General features: G+C 41.7%; 2 protein-coding genes across 3 annotated transcripts; one reads left to right on the top strand and one right to left on the bottom strand.

Moving 5' to 3' along the window:
• Positions 1-8,421: 8,421 nt before the first annotated feature.
• cbx5 (chromobox homolog 5 (HP1 alpha homolog, Drosophila)) lies at positions 8,422-14,767 on the bottom strand. The gene is made up of 5 exons (XM_083920594.1): positions 14,641-14,767; positions 13,976-14,157; positions 13,281-13,506; positions 11,751-11,851; positions 8,422-9,676 (listed from the first exon to the last, which is right to left on the bottom strand). The coding sequence occupies exons 2-5, from the start codon at positions 14,104-14,106 to the stop codon at positions 9,535-9,537; spliced, it is 600 nt and encodes a 199-aa protein (XP_083776720.1). The 5' UTR covers positions 14,107-14,157; positions 14,641-14,767; the 3' UTR covers positions 8,422-9,534.
• Positions 14,768-15,349: 582 nt separating this feature from the next.
• hnrnpa1b (heterogeneous nuclear ribonucleoprotein A1b) lies at positions 15,350-19,230 on the top strand. Of its 2 annotated transcripts, XR_014593357.1 has the most exons (12): positions 15,350-15,439; positions 15,973-16,089; positions 16,174-16,320; positions 16,401-16,611; positions 16,743-16,826; positions 16,906-16,968; positions 17,060-17,146; positions 17,227-17,364; positions 17,452-17,595; positions 17,719-17,785; positions 18,947-19,015; positions 19,090-19,230. XR_014593357.1 is itself a non-coding variant. In XM_083920344.1 (11 exons), the coding sequence occupies exons 1-10, from the start codon at positions 15,428-15,430 to the stop codon at positions 17,775-17,777; spliced, it is 1,062 nt and encodes a 353-aa protein (XP_083776470.1). In that variant the 5' UTR covers positions 15,350-15,427; the 3' UTR covers positions 17,778-17,785; positions 17,958-18,274. The 2 variants fall into 2 exon arrangements, 1 of the variants encoding a protein (XP_083776470.1); XM_083920344.1 differs by lacking the exons at positions 18,947-19,015; positions 19,090-19,230 and adding an exon at positions 17,958-18,274.
• The last annotated feature ends 39 nt before the right edge of the window (positions 19,231-19,269 follow it).

Genomic DNA, 19,269 nt, shown 5'->3' with positions numbered 1-19,269 from the left:
ATGTTGCTATGAAGACTGGTAAACAGAACACAAACTAAATAACTTGGCTGTGGTTATAAGGCTGTTTTTCTCATTAAATGAGAGAGATAACACTTTGGCAAGAGATTTAACAAAAACGTCTCCACATGTTACAACAACGACCTCTAAGATCAGCAGCTGTGTGTGTTTGTGTGTGTGTGCGCGTGCGTGTGTGTTTACTTTAAAATGGTGTAACCGTAACACCTGAAGTGTGTTTTACTTGTAACAGTTCAGTAGGGGGTTGTTGGAAAGATTAATAGCTGTAGAATATTTGAAATGTCAAAAACAAAAATGTGGCCTCTGCAAAACGCAACTCGGCCTGTTGGTGTATGATTAGTAGTAAACTCAGGGAATTGCAACATCCTAATGCCTGCTTACAAATGCAAAGAAAACTAAATTATGTCGAACTGGAGCACGGACCAGATTCAAACAGCAGAAACGAATTAATATTCTAATACACAATATTATTTGAGGACCGCATGTTATTGCTTCAGGCTGCAGCTGCAGGCCGGCTGAGCGGTGTTGCCCTCCGGTGGTGAGAGTGGAAAACAGCAGCGGTGAATGTGAAGTCCATCAGCCGGCTGAAAGATTCACTACTGAGGCTTTCATCTGCTCGCTTGAATAGTACCCCATTCGTGTTAGAATGAATCGTGTTTTTGATTTAGATTGTGAGTGTCTTGTGTTGAGTGGTGCGCATGCGCAGTGATCGGGTGTGCGGTGGCCTTTGTCTAGGAATGCTGCCCTCGTGCGCTTGCGCGTTGCTCCGCCGGACAGCGCAGGCACATAAAGCCTGGTAAATTGCACCAGGGCAATAAAATGGCAATAAAATGACAACAACAGTGCATTAATCCATCACCAGGGAGCGCTGGAGGTACTGTAAAGAGCTCTGGCTGGAGTCGGGAATGATTTCTATGGTTTATCAGGTCTGCAGCGCCCATTCAGGATGCCAGGGGGCAGTGAGGAGCTGGGGAGGGCTGAGATTCTCTCTCCCAGAGGAGGGAGGTTTATATTAATCTCACGCAGGTAGGAAACAGTAATAAAAAGCTGCAGCAACTTTATATTGAATGGTCCAGCTTCTTTTAATTAGAATACAGAATTAATAAAAGGTAGGAATGGAGCTTTGAATTAGCAGGGGGTTGATGGAAATCCCCATCTCTCTGCCTCTTTTAGCTTAGCCTTATTTTGTGCAGTATTTTCCATAACATGTTCTCACAAAGAGGCAGAGCTTCTCTGTTGCAGCAGCACTGCCCCTCCCGCTTGCAGCCTCCCCTCCGGCTCCCTGTGGCTCCTAGAGAAAGAGAGCTTTATTCAGGAGCACCTGGATTTATGTGGAGGAACCAGAAGCAGCAGGTGATGGAAACGGCCGGCCCAGTAGGTTGGCTGTGGCCAGGGGGTTCTGGCAAGGTGGTAACTAAGTGGACCCAGTAGGTCACACTGCCATTTCCTGTTTCACTCCCCTTTTTACTCTTTTTTACCTTCCTTCTTTCCCAGCCTGCCCTCATCAACTGCCCCTGCCTTCCTGCCAGAATCACTTCCTCCAATAGGAAACAGATGAGTAGCTCCAAGTCTGAGATGGCCGCGTTTTGCCCTTCAAGTCATCAAGGAACCACATCTGACATACATTTTCACATAGTTGGGCCTAAAATATGCCTTTTAAATAAGTCATTTAGGGTAATGCAGCCACTGTAACAAAAATATCAAAGGTTACTTTTCCTGGCCTGTTAACATCTTCATAAAACTTTCTTTTTTAAAAAACAAGATTGTTGCTTCAAAGGTGAAACCATCTCTTCAGTGTTCAACTTGGACACCCAAGCACTGTTTGACTGGCTTACCACTGACATCTTTGAATTTGACCGTACTTCACTACTGACATGACAACAAATTCTGGAGCGCAGACAGAGCAACCTTTGAGAATCTCAGGCGCGGACATTTATATCTCCTTTCCGCAGACGGAAACCACCAGCCGCTTTTCCGTCAGCTATTCCACAGAAAACAGCCTTCTAAACTGAACCAGGTGTGCACATGCCACAGTGGAGAGGTCAAAAGTGGAAACACATGATCCACCCTTTCTTCTTCGTCCTGCTCTTCTTCCTCTAATAACCGATTCCTGGTAAAAGAAAAAAAGACAATGCTTCTAACAGTTCTTATAATGTGTGGTTTGGTTTGTGGAGGACAGGTTTGAAACCAGGCAGGTAACACAAGTGCAGTTTAATTAGAGGAGAGAGGGAAATAGACAAATGGACAGCCAGGTAAAGTGGGGGATAGACAGCAGAGAGCAAGGGGGATAGAAGTAGGAGGTGTCTATGTTGTGGAAAGACATCTGTTTGGTCTGCTCTGCCTCCCAAATTCTCTCAAGTTTACTGGACCCCTGTCACACTGCTTTGCCTGGGTTTATATCTGGCCAACATTTCAATGAAGGACTTAGTGTTTAGACATGAGCTGTTTGGATAGATTAGCTTGTATGCAGTACAGATCCTGTAAGTAAAGCCCTGTATCACTCCCGCACCCTCAGAAGGAGGACACCTAAGACACTTTATAATTCACCAAGATTCTACCATGAATCAGCGCACAGACCATCCTCCTCTATTTCACTAAGTTTTATTACAAATGTGTTTACTGCTAATCAGTGTAATGGACTAAACCGTGAGCACTTGAATGTGTGTTTAATGTATCTATCCTGTGGGCCTCGAAGATGACATGGCCCTTACAAGGTTGGCGGTTATTATATTGAATTATAAAACCTATTCAAGAACCTGTCAAGAGCCCCTTTATCCAGCATGTGTGAGTAACATGTATGCCTTCTTTTATGTGTTAGATTTGTTATGCAACATGGCTTTATAAAGTATTTATCAAGTCTTTATAAGCCCCTAAAATGATAATCAGTCCAAGAGCCACCTCCAGCAGCCCATATTGTTAAAAGCTCTCTATTCTGAAGAGCAGGGCAAGCCTTGCAGCATTTTAAGTTCTGCCAGAGCTATTCCTTGTGGATCACTTAATATGAACTTCTACATCTCCTGCTGAAATAAATATCACCACAGAAAATCCTAGGGATTTCATGGCCTCTATGAACTCTAATCCTTGATGGAAATATAAAGGACTGAAACTTTATGTTCATTTGACATCCTAAGATTAAAATGTAAGATGTGTAGAGTTCTGAAGACAGATGTGATTTTTTCTTTTTCTCAGCCCAAAAGAGGCTGCCACAGCTGGACACTTCTCACTCGGTTATAAGCCTTGCATATTGGACCTCAAGCATATAATACTTCACGTCCATATACAGTGTAACATTAGATAGTTTATGGCGCTGTATTATGTCGAGGCTGGCTATGACTTGGAGCAGGGGAAGGAGAATGTTGTGGTCAGCGGTGGGTCAGAGTGTCAGGGCTCAGGGCTGGCAGAGAGCCAGGCTCTGTACGTGTCTGCTCTGAATGTTAATGGATTAACGCTCGCCACACATATAGCTAGACTAGGAAACCGGAGATGACTTTTAACGTGAAAGGCCGCCAATAAGTCGCCATCATAAATTCAGGGACACATGCTGTCTGTAGTGGCGCGGCAGACAGGCGTGTTTCCTCCGGGAGGCCATGGCTGAGGGACTGTGTGATGGAGAATGGGGGAGCAGGTGGGCTCAGGCGTTGGCTGACCTTGCCTCTCAAGCCCCACAAGATATGATCAGAGTATGCTGGCAGCTGTGGCCTTGCCTAAATAACACCCAAGGTATCATGTAGAGCAGGTACACCAATACAGTTTCCACTGACAGACTGCTGTGCTAGTCTTGTTTTCACCCTCCTTCACTATATAACATCTTGTAGTCTGTGTACAGTGTTTTAAACTCAGACCCTGCTGATTAAGCATTTTCCACCACACAAGAAAAGCCCATTCCGTTACATAACTTTTCTCTTAATTGCTGTAAAGAGTAACTTAGGCTTGTCTAATGTGAATTTCCACATGGCAAGGAGAGCAGCAGTTGTAATGCTCAGACAGTGTGCAGCGACAGCCACAATCGCTATGTGTAATTTAGCAGCAGGGGGACAATGAGCTAATCTTGCAGGAGTGCATGTACTCCCAATTTAAAATCAATCAAGATGCATTTGTCTTTTTAGGACCTCCACTTGAGCTTTGCTGTAAATAAGAGCTAGATTCAAAGTGCACAATTGTTGTCTGCCTGCGCGGGGGGTCATTTTAAATCCACTGATGTATTCACAGCACATTTCACTGCAAAGTTTCACACACATTTTGACACTAATATGCCTCATTTTTCCTAATCATTTTGCTGCTGCACTGCAAGTAATTAGGTATAATTATGTCAGTGGATGATTTCTAGCCATTTATTGTAGAGCTGACTTACAAGCAATCATTAGCAGCAGCATGGTTTTAAATAGTTGAAAGAAAAACAAGTGACACGCAGGGACACAAAAGTTATGGTGTTGGAATTTGTAATCCAATTATCTTATTCTACTGCATAAAACACTGTGCTGTGGTTTCCTATGATTTTCTGTCTCCAACCACCGAAGACTTACTTAATGCCTTCAATCTTTCCCACTCTCTCTCTGTTCTCTCTGCAAATTAATTTATGGTCTAATTACAGGACAAGCCTCCAGATATGAAAGAACACAAATCACTGGTCCTTACCAGATGGCAGAAAAACGGCACAGGATAATTGAAAATCTAGAAGTGGATCAATATTTAGAAGCCCAAGGTTACAGGAAGTATGACAATACTATTAACATGGAAATATGATGCATTACATCCAGGTGAGTGAGTGCTGGCTGGAATGCTAGTGCTGGCTTCTCAATAACAAAGAGACCAGCTTTATCACAGGTTAAACACTCCCCAGATGATCAAAAATGTACCTCAGTCTCATGTGCATACCTACAGCCATACTGTTGGCCAGTGGTGTGTGGATCAGGTCTGGAGGTCCCCTTTCCACCAGAAGGTATCATGAAGACTCAGAGCCTCACCACGTCTCACACTACCTCTGGCCTACCCCACCCTTCTCTAGCATTTACCTCTGGCCTGTTAAAAATGATATCAGCTCATGGAGGGCAAGCATTAGCATTTGCATTTTATTGGAAGCATAGAGATTTAGAGCAGAGGATATATCAGCTCTGAGCAGACAGAATTAGTTAACAATGCATTACCTGCCTTTTATGGCAGCTATAACTCTTTTCCCTGGTGGGGAGAGGAGATGAAGGGAGGAGTGGGGGGTGGGGGGGTTGAAGGGGAAACACAGCCAGCAGAGGGTTGGTGGTGAGAGCCGTGGCGCAGAAGTGGGGGTATTTAGAACGAAGAAGCTTTGTCTATGGGGCTTTACTGCACATTAAGTGTGATATCCACCCAAATTAGAGCATCACATCGCAATCACCTTCATACAGATCAGTGCACTGTGTGGAGAAATGATGCACAAGCCATCACTGCAGACATTTTTTTAATCTGGCTGCAACGAGAAAAGGGAGACACAGCTGTTGGGCAGTTGTTCCTACACGATCACAGCACGAGGAAAGGCCACATCAAATTACATCAGCCTCTGTGCTACTCATGACTTATAATGCTTTTGGAGACATTTTTTACAGTTTCCCTGGGACACAAACTGAAGACTTCAACATTTTTTTTCCACATACAGGATAATAGTACTTTGTGCCGTGCGCTTGTGTTATCTGTATGGGTGCACATTTAGTGTTTTTTTTGTTTGTTTTAATGGTATCCTTGAACAAGCTGTGTTACACTGATGAGGCCCACTGCAGCAGTCCCGTCCCTCGTCACAGCTCCCCCGACACTCATTTGGCGTAATGTGCTGCAAGACGACCCACCTCTGCCGTGGGCAGTACCCTGAGGAACTAATTTGCACTGGAAGTGACTGGTACAGAAGGGACTATGTTAGAAGTGCAGGGATGCTGCTGTGAATAAATAAATAAATAAATACATTTACACCAAAAATGTATAACACATGGTACCAATTGAGACAAAGATTATACTTTGCAAGACATACCTGGCTTTAATAAAGTGTCCAATTAAAAAAATATAACAATCGTGTAATACTAGTTACAATAAAAAAAAACTGTGTTAAAATGAATATAAAGCATCAAATAATTATTCAGTGTAATGTCAAGAATCTATACATCCTAAAAAAAAAGCTCCTTGTTGACTCTGCCACATACAGCACACACACACATTTCTAGCAGGAAGCTTGAATCAGATTTTCCTAGATTTTTAGCTTTGGTGATCGTCCAAGAACTGCCTCTAAATCTGTATTTGCCACACACACATCACAGGCAGAGCTCCCATGTGTGCCACTGTGGCTTTCCCAACCAAGCACACTGGCCTGGGTTTGTCAGAAGACAGCTCCAGGCTCCATAAAACAGCCTGCTGCTCGCTCCCTTTGCCCAGCTTAATGGTCCCAGGGGCTGGAAATTTACTAGTGACCTTTGCATTCCATTTGGAGTGTAAAAGCCTTTTTGCAAGGAAAATTCCATCACTTTAGAGGTAGCTGAGCAGCACTTTGTGTGTGTGTGTGTGTGTGTGTGTGTGTGTGTGTGTGTGTGTGTGTGTGTGTGTGTGTGTGTGTGTGTGTGTGTGCCAGAAAGAGAGAGAGAGTCACTATAAAACGCTGCAAGAAAGAAAAAGAGGGTGGGGAGAGAAGAACAAGGATTCGACTCAACTTTGACTTTAGTTTATTACTGATATTGCAGTAGGTCCCCATTGTATAGAGAGTATTCCATTTATTAAAATAAACACGTAATTTCCTGTTTTTATTATGGTGGCCAGATTGTGACAAATTGTCCTTACATTTTGAAGTCTAGCTTGAGTGTGTTTGCTTCCTCCTAATTGAGAAAATTTCCTCTAATATTACAGCAGTCCATATTTTGTGTACTTGGTTTGTTATTTTGTTTATTTTTAATTTTATGACTGCATCATTATAACAAAATGGAAGTGGGGTGCCTCAGTGGCCTGGGGCTTTAAGTTGCCAACCACGCAGGATCTTGGTTTGCATCGGGCCAGAGACCTTTGTTGCATCTCTCTCTCCTTCTCTCTACTCATTTCTATGGATTAATATTGCTATCTAATTAAGGCATAACATGCCACCAAAAAAAACATTAACTGGAAGTAATTATAAAAGTAAATATTTATAATGGGCTTTATTGTGGATATTTTTTTCGCCTCACATACTGCATGTGGTGTCTCTGGAAACTCCACTAGAATTTTAAGTTAATCAGTGTACGTTTGAACACTGCATGCTTCACTGCACAGGATTGTGGACCTACAGGTGGGTTCAGCAGACGTTAGGAAGAGCCTTAGTGACTCAGAAGCCATTTGGAGAAAACAAGAGATCCCCACCCCCCTAAAATATACATAATATAATCTATACAGGCTGTTCAAAAAGTTTGATGTATAAGTTGTTGTAGTTTGTGTGTGTAAGTGTTTGAATTGTGAATGACTTGCATACAAAAAGAGTAATGACTTTTGAATTGGTGTTGTTCAATAGTGCCATCTGCTGGGTGAGGGGAGCTGAAGCTTTTAAAATATTTCCAACAAAGAAAGCATATTTAAAAACGGTCTCATTTCAACAGAGGCCACATTAAACAGCTTTGGTCTCATATTTGTAAATTATAAGTTTTCATAAATCCCCCAGCATATATGGTTATTTGCCCTCCTGATATTATGAAATGTCTTGATGTTAAGCTAAGGTTTAAGTGTAGTTAAGTAAATACTTCTTTCATCCAAAACTATTCACATCAAATGAGCCATTTTAACTGTTTTTTTTGTTTGTGTTTTTTACTTCCCAGCTCCCAGTAATTTATTTGATCCTGGGGTGTAGCTTCACAGTAAATAAATGTATTCTGCCAACAGAAATTCCATTCACATCCTAAAATAAACACCGACTTGCGGTAATTTAAACATTGAAAATGTTCACTTAAGGGTGCTACTGTACACATATTTGATACATTTCTGCACCAGCAAAAATTAAGGATAAAGCTCAAGGATGCGAAAGGACAAAATATATTTAATGGAAGACCAAAACCATAATCGTAGCGATGCCAAGGGACTTGATTAAAGCATTGTATGCATGTATGAAAGGGAAGAAGGGTCACAACCATCCTCCACAACGCTGATTAAAGCCAAAAAAAACAAAGCCAGATCTTAATCTGTAGATGCCAATCATTTGGTTCTAAGAGTCCAGGTTGAAGCACAGCAAATAAAACTACAAAACTGGCATCCACTTGTCAGGTAGCATCATCATCCATTGGAAAACTTTGAATACTGATGGCCAAGAATAATCAACCCCCCCCCCCCCAAAAAAACCCCCAAAAAAAACAAAAACAGGATATGCATGATCCAATCAGAAAATTGGTTTTAATGCTTCAAATTAACATCACATTATCACCAACAAATACAATTGCGGAGTTGATTTAACCACTTTACACTGTAAAAAAAAAATCTATCAAAGTATCACAAACTAACGAGATCAATAACACCAATAAATCTGCAGGGTTGTCGTCATGGAGATTGGTCACATGGTCCAAAAGATTTTCATCATTTAGCCACAAGGTGGCAGACCCCAATGACAGGTAATGAATGCTGGTGTCATTTCATGTGGATACAGTGAAGATTGTCTGATGTGTGAGCATGAGACTGGTCCGAAGATAACACTGCAGTTTATAAAAAATAATAAAAAAAAGTTCAAAACTGAGCAAAATTTGTTTATTGTCCTTTTCGTCAACAGGTGATAGTTTAAAGACAAACAAAAAAAAAACACCACATAATGTTCACGTTAAAACTTCGAAATAGGAGATAAAATGACATTTCTTTTAAATTGAACAAGCTATCACTACGTTATAAAGACATAATTGGCCATTTGCAAATTGAGACATTATGTCCCAGTAGAAAGGACAAACTGAAAAATCTACAAGAGCTAAGAGGTTTTAAAAAAGGAAGTGATTATGTGGTCAGGAAAGTGCTGCGGTGGCTGCTTCCTGAATATTCATACTATGTTTTTATCCTCAGTGGTGTAACTGGGTTTAGGTGCACGGCCTATTAAAAAAAAAAAAAAAAAAAAGACTTGATGGGAGTTGTGCACCTGCCATGGGACAACCTCAGTTTACAAAGCTTGTACCAACTCTGGCTCTCCAGACTGTGTTCTGAGTTTTAACAGATGGCTACATGTGCTCATGGATGCAACATACCTTAATGACAACCATATCCTGCAAGCACTAAAACATGATGTGTTAAGACATTCAAAAAGAAGGTAAAAAATACAAAGACAGAACAGCAGAAACCCTCCCCAGTAGCATGTCACCCATGTCCACTACAGCTTCCCCTCCTGTCTGATGGATCCTTCTCAGCAGTCTGGGGCCCTTGTGCTCCAATGGGGCATGTATGGAGATAACACGACTGTGTTCGCTGTCTTTGTTGGACACGGTGAAGAGCAATGATGGGAGGATTGGGTGTGAAAAAATGTCTGACTCAAGGTTGTCCCTGCAGTGGAGGAGTTACAGTTTCCTCCTGAGGCGATTGCACTCATGCGCTGACTGCATCCTTCTCCTTCTTGTCACCATCTTCGTGCCAGGTGAGACGTTCCTCATAGAAGGCTATGACAATCTGTGGGCACTTATGATTGGCCTCCTTGGCGAGTACGAGATCAGCCTCATCAGAGTCTTTCCTGCAAGAGATAGACCAAAGTGTGCATCTCTTTTAAATTAGTTCAGAACTGTGCATATCTGCACAAATTGGATATTAACCCATTTTTACATGTTGCCATACATGTATCCCTGTCTAGAAACATTCCAAAGACGGCAACTTATAAAATGTATGTTAAAACTGTACATTATACACAAATGGTCTTCTGTAAGCCTCTAGATTATTGTTTATGCATTGCCCGTTTTAACGAGTCAGTCATATCCAAACCATCATTAAAAAAATGATTCTGTTTGTGTGGTTCAATTTGTTTAACCAATGAGTTGGTTTATAGACTTGTGTAAAATTTACTATTTGATTACCTTTTATTATTCTAGTTAGATCATTTTTCAACGAAACAGTTACATTAATATTCTTAGCGGGAACGGAAGAAGACAGAGCGTGGCAATTTATTTTACTTTTTATATTCATGTGGATTTTCCCTTATTAAAAAATAAATGATCAAATCACAGCGATAGTACAACTGTCGCCTCATTTTGGAGGCAGCAAACACCCTGGAAGGGAGCTTGACCGGGCATGAGCGACGAGGCACTACACATATATCCATCTAGCTAATATGTAATGACATAAAATTTTATGGCGTGCCTTACTGTTTGTATATGAATGGACAGCTAGGCTATTAGTGTTGCTAATGGGTAATTTGTCAGTAGCAATCTGGCACATTGAGAGCTGCCATTTAAAAGAATCATGCCATGACAAGTCACAAGCTGCAGTTGTAGATGGAAACTGTTGCAGGCAACACCCGCAGTACAAAAGGGAAACCAGAAGCACCAATACATTTTTTTCCTCAGAGGAAATATGAATACTAAGTGGCTGATTAAGTGGAAATACCAACGCAGAGTACTTATTTTATATCATTAGAATAAAGTTCTGCAACCATGAAGATTTCCACTAATTACTGTAATAAAATATATAATTAAGACTTTCGTTACCATACAACTGCAGCTTAAAATCACAGCCAGAGTGCACTAAAGCCTGACCTTGATACACTACATTCTTGACACGTTATCTTTATAGTTTGTTTTAAAAAGTGGAATATTTTCATCACATGGGTCTACAATGTATCGCTTGTGGTATCTGAAACAATACTAAGAAACCGCATCTACATTGGTTCCAAAGCTGCATTCATAAAGAGGGCAGTGTGTCTGCATATGGCCAGCGGCCACTAATAACATTATTACTGATTGCTTAGATTATTTTATAAAATTTCATCCTCTCTTTTTAAAAAAAATCAGAAATACTTAATAATTCCAGGGGGGAAATATTTTCGTTGCAAACTCCAGCTATACAAACAACCTATTAACAATATATACACATATTAGCCATCTGAAGAAAATACCTCAGTTTAAAATTAACTTTATTGAACACAAAGATACACAACGCTAGACAATTCAAAGCAGTGCAGCGCTACTCGTGTCGGCTGGATACTTCAACACACTATCGATCAGTGACTATCAACGATGTTCGGCAAACTACCTTTGAAGCAGACGCTCTACCTGTACTGTGACTCAGTGGAGAGCGATTATTTAACTAAATCTATGACCCAAATGCACACTTTTCCTTTTTCTGTCTGTCTGGAAATCTGATGTTCTCTCATCACAGATGAACAAATGCATTAAATCTGCGATGCCCATGTACACAGGCTATAGCCATTTTATTTTGCTAATTTAATAGTCTGCCTCTAAAAACGTGCTGCTGCTCCATGGAGTTGGACAACTGCTCATGAGCGTGGAGACAGTGAGGAAAAGAAAGCTTAGAGTTGCCATATTTTGACGTCTTACTGTGAATTAAAACATAGAAAACACATAGCCCATATATCTGTGTGATTAAAGCAGCTGTCTTATGTAAATTATGATTCACTAAACTGCACAAAAATAGGTTTAAAGTGTAAAATAAAAAGACTCAGGAGATTTAATATCCAAATCACTCATTTTAAAACCTGTGCAAGTACATTATTATTGTAATATAAGGACATTATTGTTGTCTTGTTAAATGATTATGAAATTTCACATTGAAATCAGCACATCCACAAAACTTACCACTTCATAAGAAACATTAAGTCTCCACATGAGTCAGTTGCTCCAATGATCTTCTCTGGCTCAAGTCCTCTCTCAAAGCCACGTGCCACTAGAATGTCATCCTGAAGCACAACAAGAGGGGAAAAAAGGCCTTTATAACATACAAAATGCATACCTTATTCTACAGTATTCTGTTTAATAAAGAAATTAGGTATGACAATATTTTCCTTTGACCATTCGCGTTTATTACCAAAAACTGAGCTTTTGGAATGTAGCGAACAGTAAAATTTCAAGAAAGATGGATGGATGAAAAATAGATATCCCTCAAGTCTACCAAGTACAGGTGTGAATGCACCCAAAATGCATTGAGATCCCATCAGACCACATTCAGCAATGGTCTGGGCTGCAATGCACAGTTGGCCTTCTTTAGCAGTGTGTACGCCAACGTGTCCTGGGCCATACACTATGTGTAAACAGAAGCTTAACGTTATTCTGAGAATTTCAAAAAGAGATTTATTACCAGTACTTTAAACATCTCGATTGGGTTTGACCGGTCTGTATTGTTTCGATATCTTCTTTTAATTTCTGGCAGACTAGGCCCAGGAAGTGCATTGTTGCCTCCCAACAGTTAAAAACAAAAACAATGCATTTGCATCCGATGATAAGCGGTCACGCGAGAGCATTCTTATACCAGGTATAAGGGCGCACTCACACTGTCCTTCTGGCCGGGGCCAAAACCATTTTTTCAGCTAAAGCCTAGTACCTTTAAGCAGTGTGAGTGCCCCCCTTCCGCGCATAACTGCCCGCTTGAAAGAGGTGGGCTTTAGCAGAGCCGTTTGCAGATGTACGAGCACGAGTGTGCGCACGTGTACGAGCACGAGCATGAGCACGAGCATGAGACCTACGGCAGTAGCGTTATGTCCACCTGTTCGGACATGTAAATAGAAAGACGGACCATGCACGGACATTTAACAACAACAACAATGGCGGTGAAAGGTTCACGTTGGTGTGATGCGGAGGTGGAGTGTTTACTGCAGATTTGGTCGGATGAAAATATTAAAAAACAGTCGACAAGACGCACAAAAACTCCGAGGTCTGTGGAAAGACTTGTAAACAATGCCACACACACACACGATCAATGCGTGCGACGTGTTACGGCGTGATGGCGTATGGACAGCAAGAAGCATTGGCCGAGGCCCTGGCAGTGTGAGTACAAACGGGGCTCGGGCGCGGGGGGAGACGGAGGGGGGACAAGCACCCTAAAGCCCGGGTCGCGGTGCGTTTGAGTACGCCCTAAAAAGAGTCTCTCTCCTCCAAGATGACACCCATCAACTGTTAATTAACATATGAGGTTTTATTCAAGCGCTACGCTATTGTTTCATCCACTGGTGGAAAGCCACTTTCAGCCCCCACAGTGCAGCACACAAAGCCTGAAAAGGGTGTCAACTTCACACATACAAATTATTGAAACTGAACTACAACCCACTCTGCAGACTTTCAATGACATTTTATCATGTTTTGACAAAACCACTACATCTACACATTACATACCTCCTTCTTCTTTTTCGGCTTACTTTCACCTTCCTCCTCCTCATCATCAGAGCTTCTCTTCTTTGAGCTACTGGAGTCTTTGGTGCGTGAGGCTGTGACTGATTTGCTGGCCCCGCTGCTAGACGTGGAACTTCCACTACTGCTGCTTTTCTTGTAGGTCTTCATGAATTCTGAAATAAGCTCAGGACAGTCCAGATTTTTCTCTGGCTCCCAGGTGTTGTGCTTTCTGATGAAAACCATAATGCAGCAAGTCAGTAACAATAGAGCGGAAACTGTTAATTTACAACACTGATCATAGACGGTACGGACAATATTATGGTATGAAACTTGATTTGATCTGTTATATAACATTGTGTATCGTATAATCTTCATTATCCATCATTTCCTGGTATTTGAAGCAGCATTTCAGGAAACAGAATCTTGTGAGTGCATATGAATGTTGAATTCAGTGGAGAAAAAAAAGGGGGAAAAAGAGATAAAGACAGCGAATGTCCTTGCTGGCTTTACTAATGTACCCACGTTATCAATAATGACCCTTTCCCCATATTATTTTGAGATGAAACTGTCCAAGAATGTCAAATAAATATAATACTTTATTTAAACTATTTCACAGCACACTGTTGGTGATGCAAATTTAGCTTGTGGACGGTTTATGTGCAAGTACTAGGTTAACACACGTAGTAAAAACAACTTACTCTGAATAGCCTTTCCACTTGAGGAAGAACTCAACCCTGCCTTTCACCACCCTCCTGTCCAGCACCTTCTCCACAACATATTCTTCCTCATCAGAGGATGAGGAGTCCTCTTCACGAGACTTTTTGCCCATAGCAAAGTTTGTTGCTGAAACACTGCGCTGTCGCAGGGCAATGGCACTTCCCTGCACAAGAAAACAACATAGAAGCTAACGTTAAAAAGGATTATGTATATAAATGATCGTTTCTATCCGATACATTTTGGTTAACGATGAACAAAGAAGCAGGCACTAGCAAGAACGATATTAACATTGCCTCGACCAACGAAAGGCGTCATTCCATTGTCGTTTCAGCAACAAGCTGAAAGATGCTAACGCTAAACTTAAGACCTCTCTGTAATTTACCACTCTCTCACATATTTAAAGGTTAAATAATGTTATCAGAAACTACATGTGTGCACATAGGAATGAAAACATGTGGTGTTTGTTAAGCAACTTAGTTAGCTAACCAAAGGGCATGAAAGGCAAACTTGCTAAAACAGGTAATCTTAGCATGCAAGCTAATGCTTCAACAAGCTAACACTAGCTAACGTTGGTACCGAGTCGCAAATGTAGCTGAACGATGCTGGCACCAGCATGAAGAAACTTGATGGGTTAATCATTTCTTACCCCTTTGGATGTGTAGACCGTCGGTCTCGACCCGTTCACTTCAGCGACAACGAGTGTATTTTTGTAGATATGCGGTGCGAGCGGCCAACGCTGCTGATGCTACTTTAGCATGTAGCTCGAATGGATCAAATAAAGGTTCTGTGCGTAAAAAAGCGCGCGTTTAAAGCGCACAATGAAGGTACCCGCCCCTCGGTCAGATGATGACCTATTTATGTGACTAGCGCCTACCATCACAACGATATCAAGATTGTCAATGTTTATTGTAACACATTTGTAGTTTATGTGCAGATAAATACACATTTAATATAAACGTGCGTATTTAAGGTAGTGAAAGGTTGCGTCCCTGAAAAATGAACATGCCCACCTCCACCCGCAAGTCTAAAACCCGGGTATTTTGGGATTAATAATCTAACGTTTTCCTGTGCATTTTTCCTGTGCCCTAGCCACATGCACTTGTGTACATTATATTATTATTAATTAAAAATAAATAATATCTTTACACATATCCCTTCACATATAGCATCCATTTTTGTTGTTGTCGTGTATGTGGATGCACCGCCTACCGTCAGATGATTGGTCGTAAATTGTGACTGATTGAATCCGGACAAATCATGATTCGACAAATGCCGACGTCAGGCTGCAGAGGGCACTAACGGACCAATCGCTGTGTGGAAGAGGTGTTTCCTTCGCTACTTATTCGACTGCTGAGGAGCAGGGTTTAGCTTGTCTGGCGCAGTTCTTCTCTCCCGTCAGTCAACAAGGAGCCTAAAAGGATTTGCCTGCAAAGATGTCGAAAGATGTGAGTATTGCATTTGGAAAAGCATAATGTCTCTTCTTGTATGCGCAATGGGATTCTCAAGACTTTAGTTATTCGAAGCCAATGCGAATATGCTTTGTTCAATACAGTCTGCTTTTTCATCCAAGCTATCGAGCATTTCACGTCGCCATTTTGTAGCAGCTGGGCCTCGTGGCCTTTTGTTCTTGCGATCAGCTATTTCACGAAAACTCAGGCATTTCATAAAACGCACATGTCCAGGAAATAAGACCAGGGAAGACCCCTGCTCTTACATGCACATTGCGTTTCTTATATAACCGCTTTTGGATGCATCCTAAGTAACGTCCGGTGCGCTAACATTTAATGGCGGCGCCGTCTCCCTCCTCCACCCTGTCCCTGATTTTTGATATGTGACGCAGGATTGCTTTAATGCACGATTGCCGCATTTTAATCTCTGGAGCCCATTCTTGACTATAGTCCTAACCGAAATGTGATCTTTGAGTGCTGTAGTGATTGTAACGTTACCCTGATGCCAGTATCTTTTGTCCATTGTGTAGGTCCCACGTGAGCCGGAGCAGCTTCGCAAGCTGTTCATTGGAGGGTTGAGCTTCGAGACCACAGACGAAAGTCTGCGGGCTCATTTCGAGCAATGGGGGAGCCTTACAGACTGTGTGGTAAATAAAGTTCACCCCAAGTTTTAGACGTTTGTGGATGTTTATCTAGACCACGTGGGTAACAATTTAATTCGCTTCCTTTAGGTCATGAGGGATCCCACCAGCAAGAGATCCAGGGGCTTTGGCTTTGTTACATACTCGTCCGTGGATGAAGTTGATGCTGCCATGTCTGCCCGCCCCCATAAGGTTGATGGAAGAGTGGTTGAACCTAAGCGAGCAGTTTCTAGAGAGGTATGTTGGCTTCGATACATATGTATGTGACAAACCTCCCGTAGAGAAAATGTATACTGAGCAAATGTTTTTGATCACAGGACTCAAATCGACCAGGTGCCCATGTAACAGTGAAAAAGATCTTTGTTGGAGGCATCAAGGAAGATACAGAAGAGTCCCACCTGCGAGATTATTTCACACAGTTTGGCAAAATCGAGGTTATTGACATCATGACAGACCGCAATACTGGAAAGAAGAGAGGCTTTGCCTTTGTGACCTTTGATGATCACGATTCAGTCGACAGGATTGTTAGTAAGTAAAAGTTTAATCTGCTGCCAATTTTGTCAGAATTAACTACCAAATAGTCTGGGATCCCAAGCTGGGAAATTGCAGTGGGTTGTCCCTAAATACATTTTTTTTTCTCACTCTCTTTCCTATCTCAGTCCAGAAATACCACACAATAAACTCTCACAACTGTGAAGTGAGGAAGGCTCTCACAAGGCAGGAAATGCAGACAGCAGGAATGGGTATGCATTAACACCAAACTATACAATAAGGCTTACAATTCAACCAGATTCCACAGCTAATAGTCTGACTTGTGTTTAGGTGGTGGTGGTCGCAGTGGTGGCGGTGGAAGGCCCTATGAGTACGATAGAGGCTTTAATCAAGGTAATACTGCTTTGATGTGTTTTATGCAATATTTGACTTATTTATAATAAAAAATATCTGACACCTAACTTTGTATATTTGCTACTTTCAGGTGGGAGGGGAGGTAGATATGGCGACGGTCCTTACAATTGCAATGGAGGGGACGGTGGTGGTAGTGGTGGAGGTGGCGGCGGCGGTGGTAAGTAGGCTATCTTGTTGGCTGTAGTGTTGTCCTAATTGAAGCTTGGACAACCTACTGAAAGAACATGTATGTTGTAGGCTATGGAGGTAGCCCCAGCGGACCCGGTGGATACAACAACGGTGGAAACCGTGGTTATAACCAAGGCTACAACCAGGGTGGTGGTGGCGGAGGAGGTGGGGGCTATGGAGGAAATGGTTATGACAGCAATGGCTATGGTAAGTGGTTTGGCCTAATAATCAACTATTGACATTTTAATGTTCAAAATGTGGAGGACTGAGGTATTTTTGTGCATATTCTCATAGGTAACTGTGGTGGTGGTGGAGGAGGTGGAGGCAATAACTACAACAACATGGGCCACTATGACCCCCAGGCCTCCAACTTTGGCCCAATGAAAAACAACTTTGGTGGTGGTGGCGGCGGCGGAGGTGTTGGCGGCAGGAACTTTGGTAAGATGACGATAGGTGTACACTGTTTTTTGGAGAAATCTAAAATATGCAGGATGGTGGCCCTCCAGGAGCAGGATTAGACATATAAAGCGGAGTTGTCTTAACTAGTTTTATTTTCCTAAGGTGGCTACGGAAGTGGATCTGGCAATGGTGGTGGATATGGCCGCTCAGGACGATTTTGAAATGTGAAGTAAGTACTCAATGGCATGTCGAAACCATTAATGTATCATAAAACCAGAGTTTGTAGTTGCAGGGACTCGTTAAGTTTAGATAAACTTTTTTTTTTTTTTTAAATCACTCTGGATGTCAGGTCATACAAAGTCAGTGCATAGTTAACAATGTTGTTCCATATTGTTCAACAGGACTGAGTACTTAGGAGAGGAGAGCAAGGAGAGGCGAGCAAGCGAAATGACAGGGCAGCTGCAGGTTTACCTCCTAATCTGCTCAGCCAAACAGTTGTGGCAGGTTACAGCTGCTGCAAGAAGAGATGTACAGTAGATAAATCATGGAGGGTCTTCATTTAAACATTTGTGTTTTTTGTTTTTTTTTCATCAATGTGTTTCTGGAAAGCAAGCATTCCAATGAGGTTTTATGTAGATTTTTTTTTCTTAAGTCTGGTTTTTATTTGTAACTGCAACAAATCAAGCTGAAATAAACCATCTTTCAGTTTTTTTTACAACTTCTTGTTAGCCTCTTGAGTGGTTTGGGAAATGGAGGGTTCACTAGTAGATTCTGCACAATGTGGGACAAGGGTCATGTTGCATACAATGAGGAGCCAAAAACTTTCCATTTGATGTGAGAAGCCCTGCACTAATTCACCTTAAGTCAGTGCATTTACAATACTGGTTGAGGAGTGAGAAGTGGTGCACAAATACTTCATCATAAAGAGACCATCACTTGGTACAAACTCCACCCTGAGTTCTGCAAAGATCAACTGGAGGATGCTAGCTTACATGCAAAGTCTTTGAGGCTAGTCATGGAAGCCAGCTGAGGGAGAGAAGTAGCAAAACCGTCGCCAGGATCATTGAAGCAGGGGAGAGTGAGAACAGAAGCCTGAGGCTAGCAAGCAGCAGCTACCAAAAGGCTTAAGGGCTGTCTGTAGGTAAGACCAGACTTCTCAACTACTGATAGTATGTCTTGCTTTTGTCATGTAGCTGGTAGTAAGTTGTGTAGCCCAGTAATGACAACATTTTTGTGCAAACAACTTTTTATTATGACTACACCAGTGTTGAATGTTAAAATTGGCCTCCTAATTGTGCACAGATGATGTACAACATATTGCATGCTAGTAACAAAATGAGCACTATATTGCAAGTTATTGTTTTACTTATTTGGTGCCTCTGCTTTCTAGGACACTACCTGCATGGTCTCCAAAACCTGACATGTCAGTGACAGTGGTTCCATCAGGTACAATCATCAGGTACGAGTCATCAAAACCATCATCACCTTTCCCCCAAAGTTTTCACTTTATTTAACTTGATTCTGTTTTCACAGGTTTCCTGAACAATCATGCTGGTGAAGACTGCTGTGCAGTTTTTTTTCTCTTTTTTTTTTTTAACTTTTTTAAATGAAGACTGCTGTGCAGCGTTGCCCTCTTTCTTTTCTTTTAATAAAGCAGAGTATTTTTATAAGGCACTGGTGTGGTTTCATTCACTTGTAAGAATACAGTATTGA

Source organism: Echiichthys vipera (assembly GCF_963691815.1).
Source record: "Echiichthys vipera genome assembly, chromosome: 9".
NCBI classification, from domain to species: domain Eukaryota; kingdom Metazoa; phylum Chordata; class Actinopteri; order Perciformes; family Trachinidae; genus Echiichthys; species Echiichthys vipera.
The sequence above is the reverse complement of the archived record's forward strand: the minus strand, read 5'-3'. Positions and strand labels throughout refer to the sequence as shown.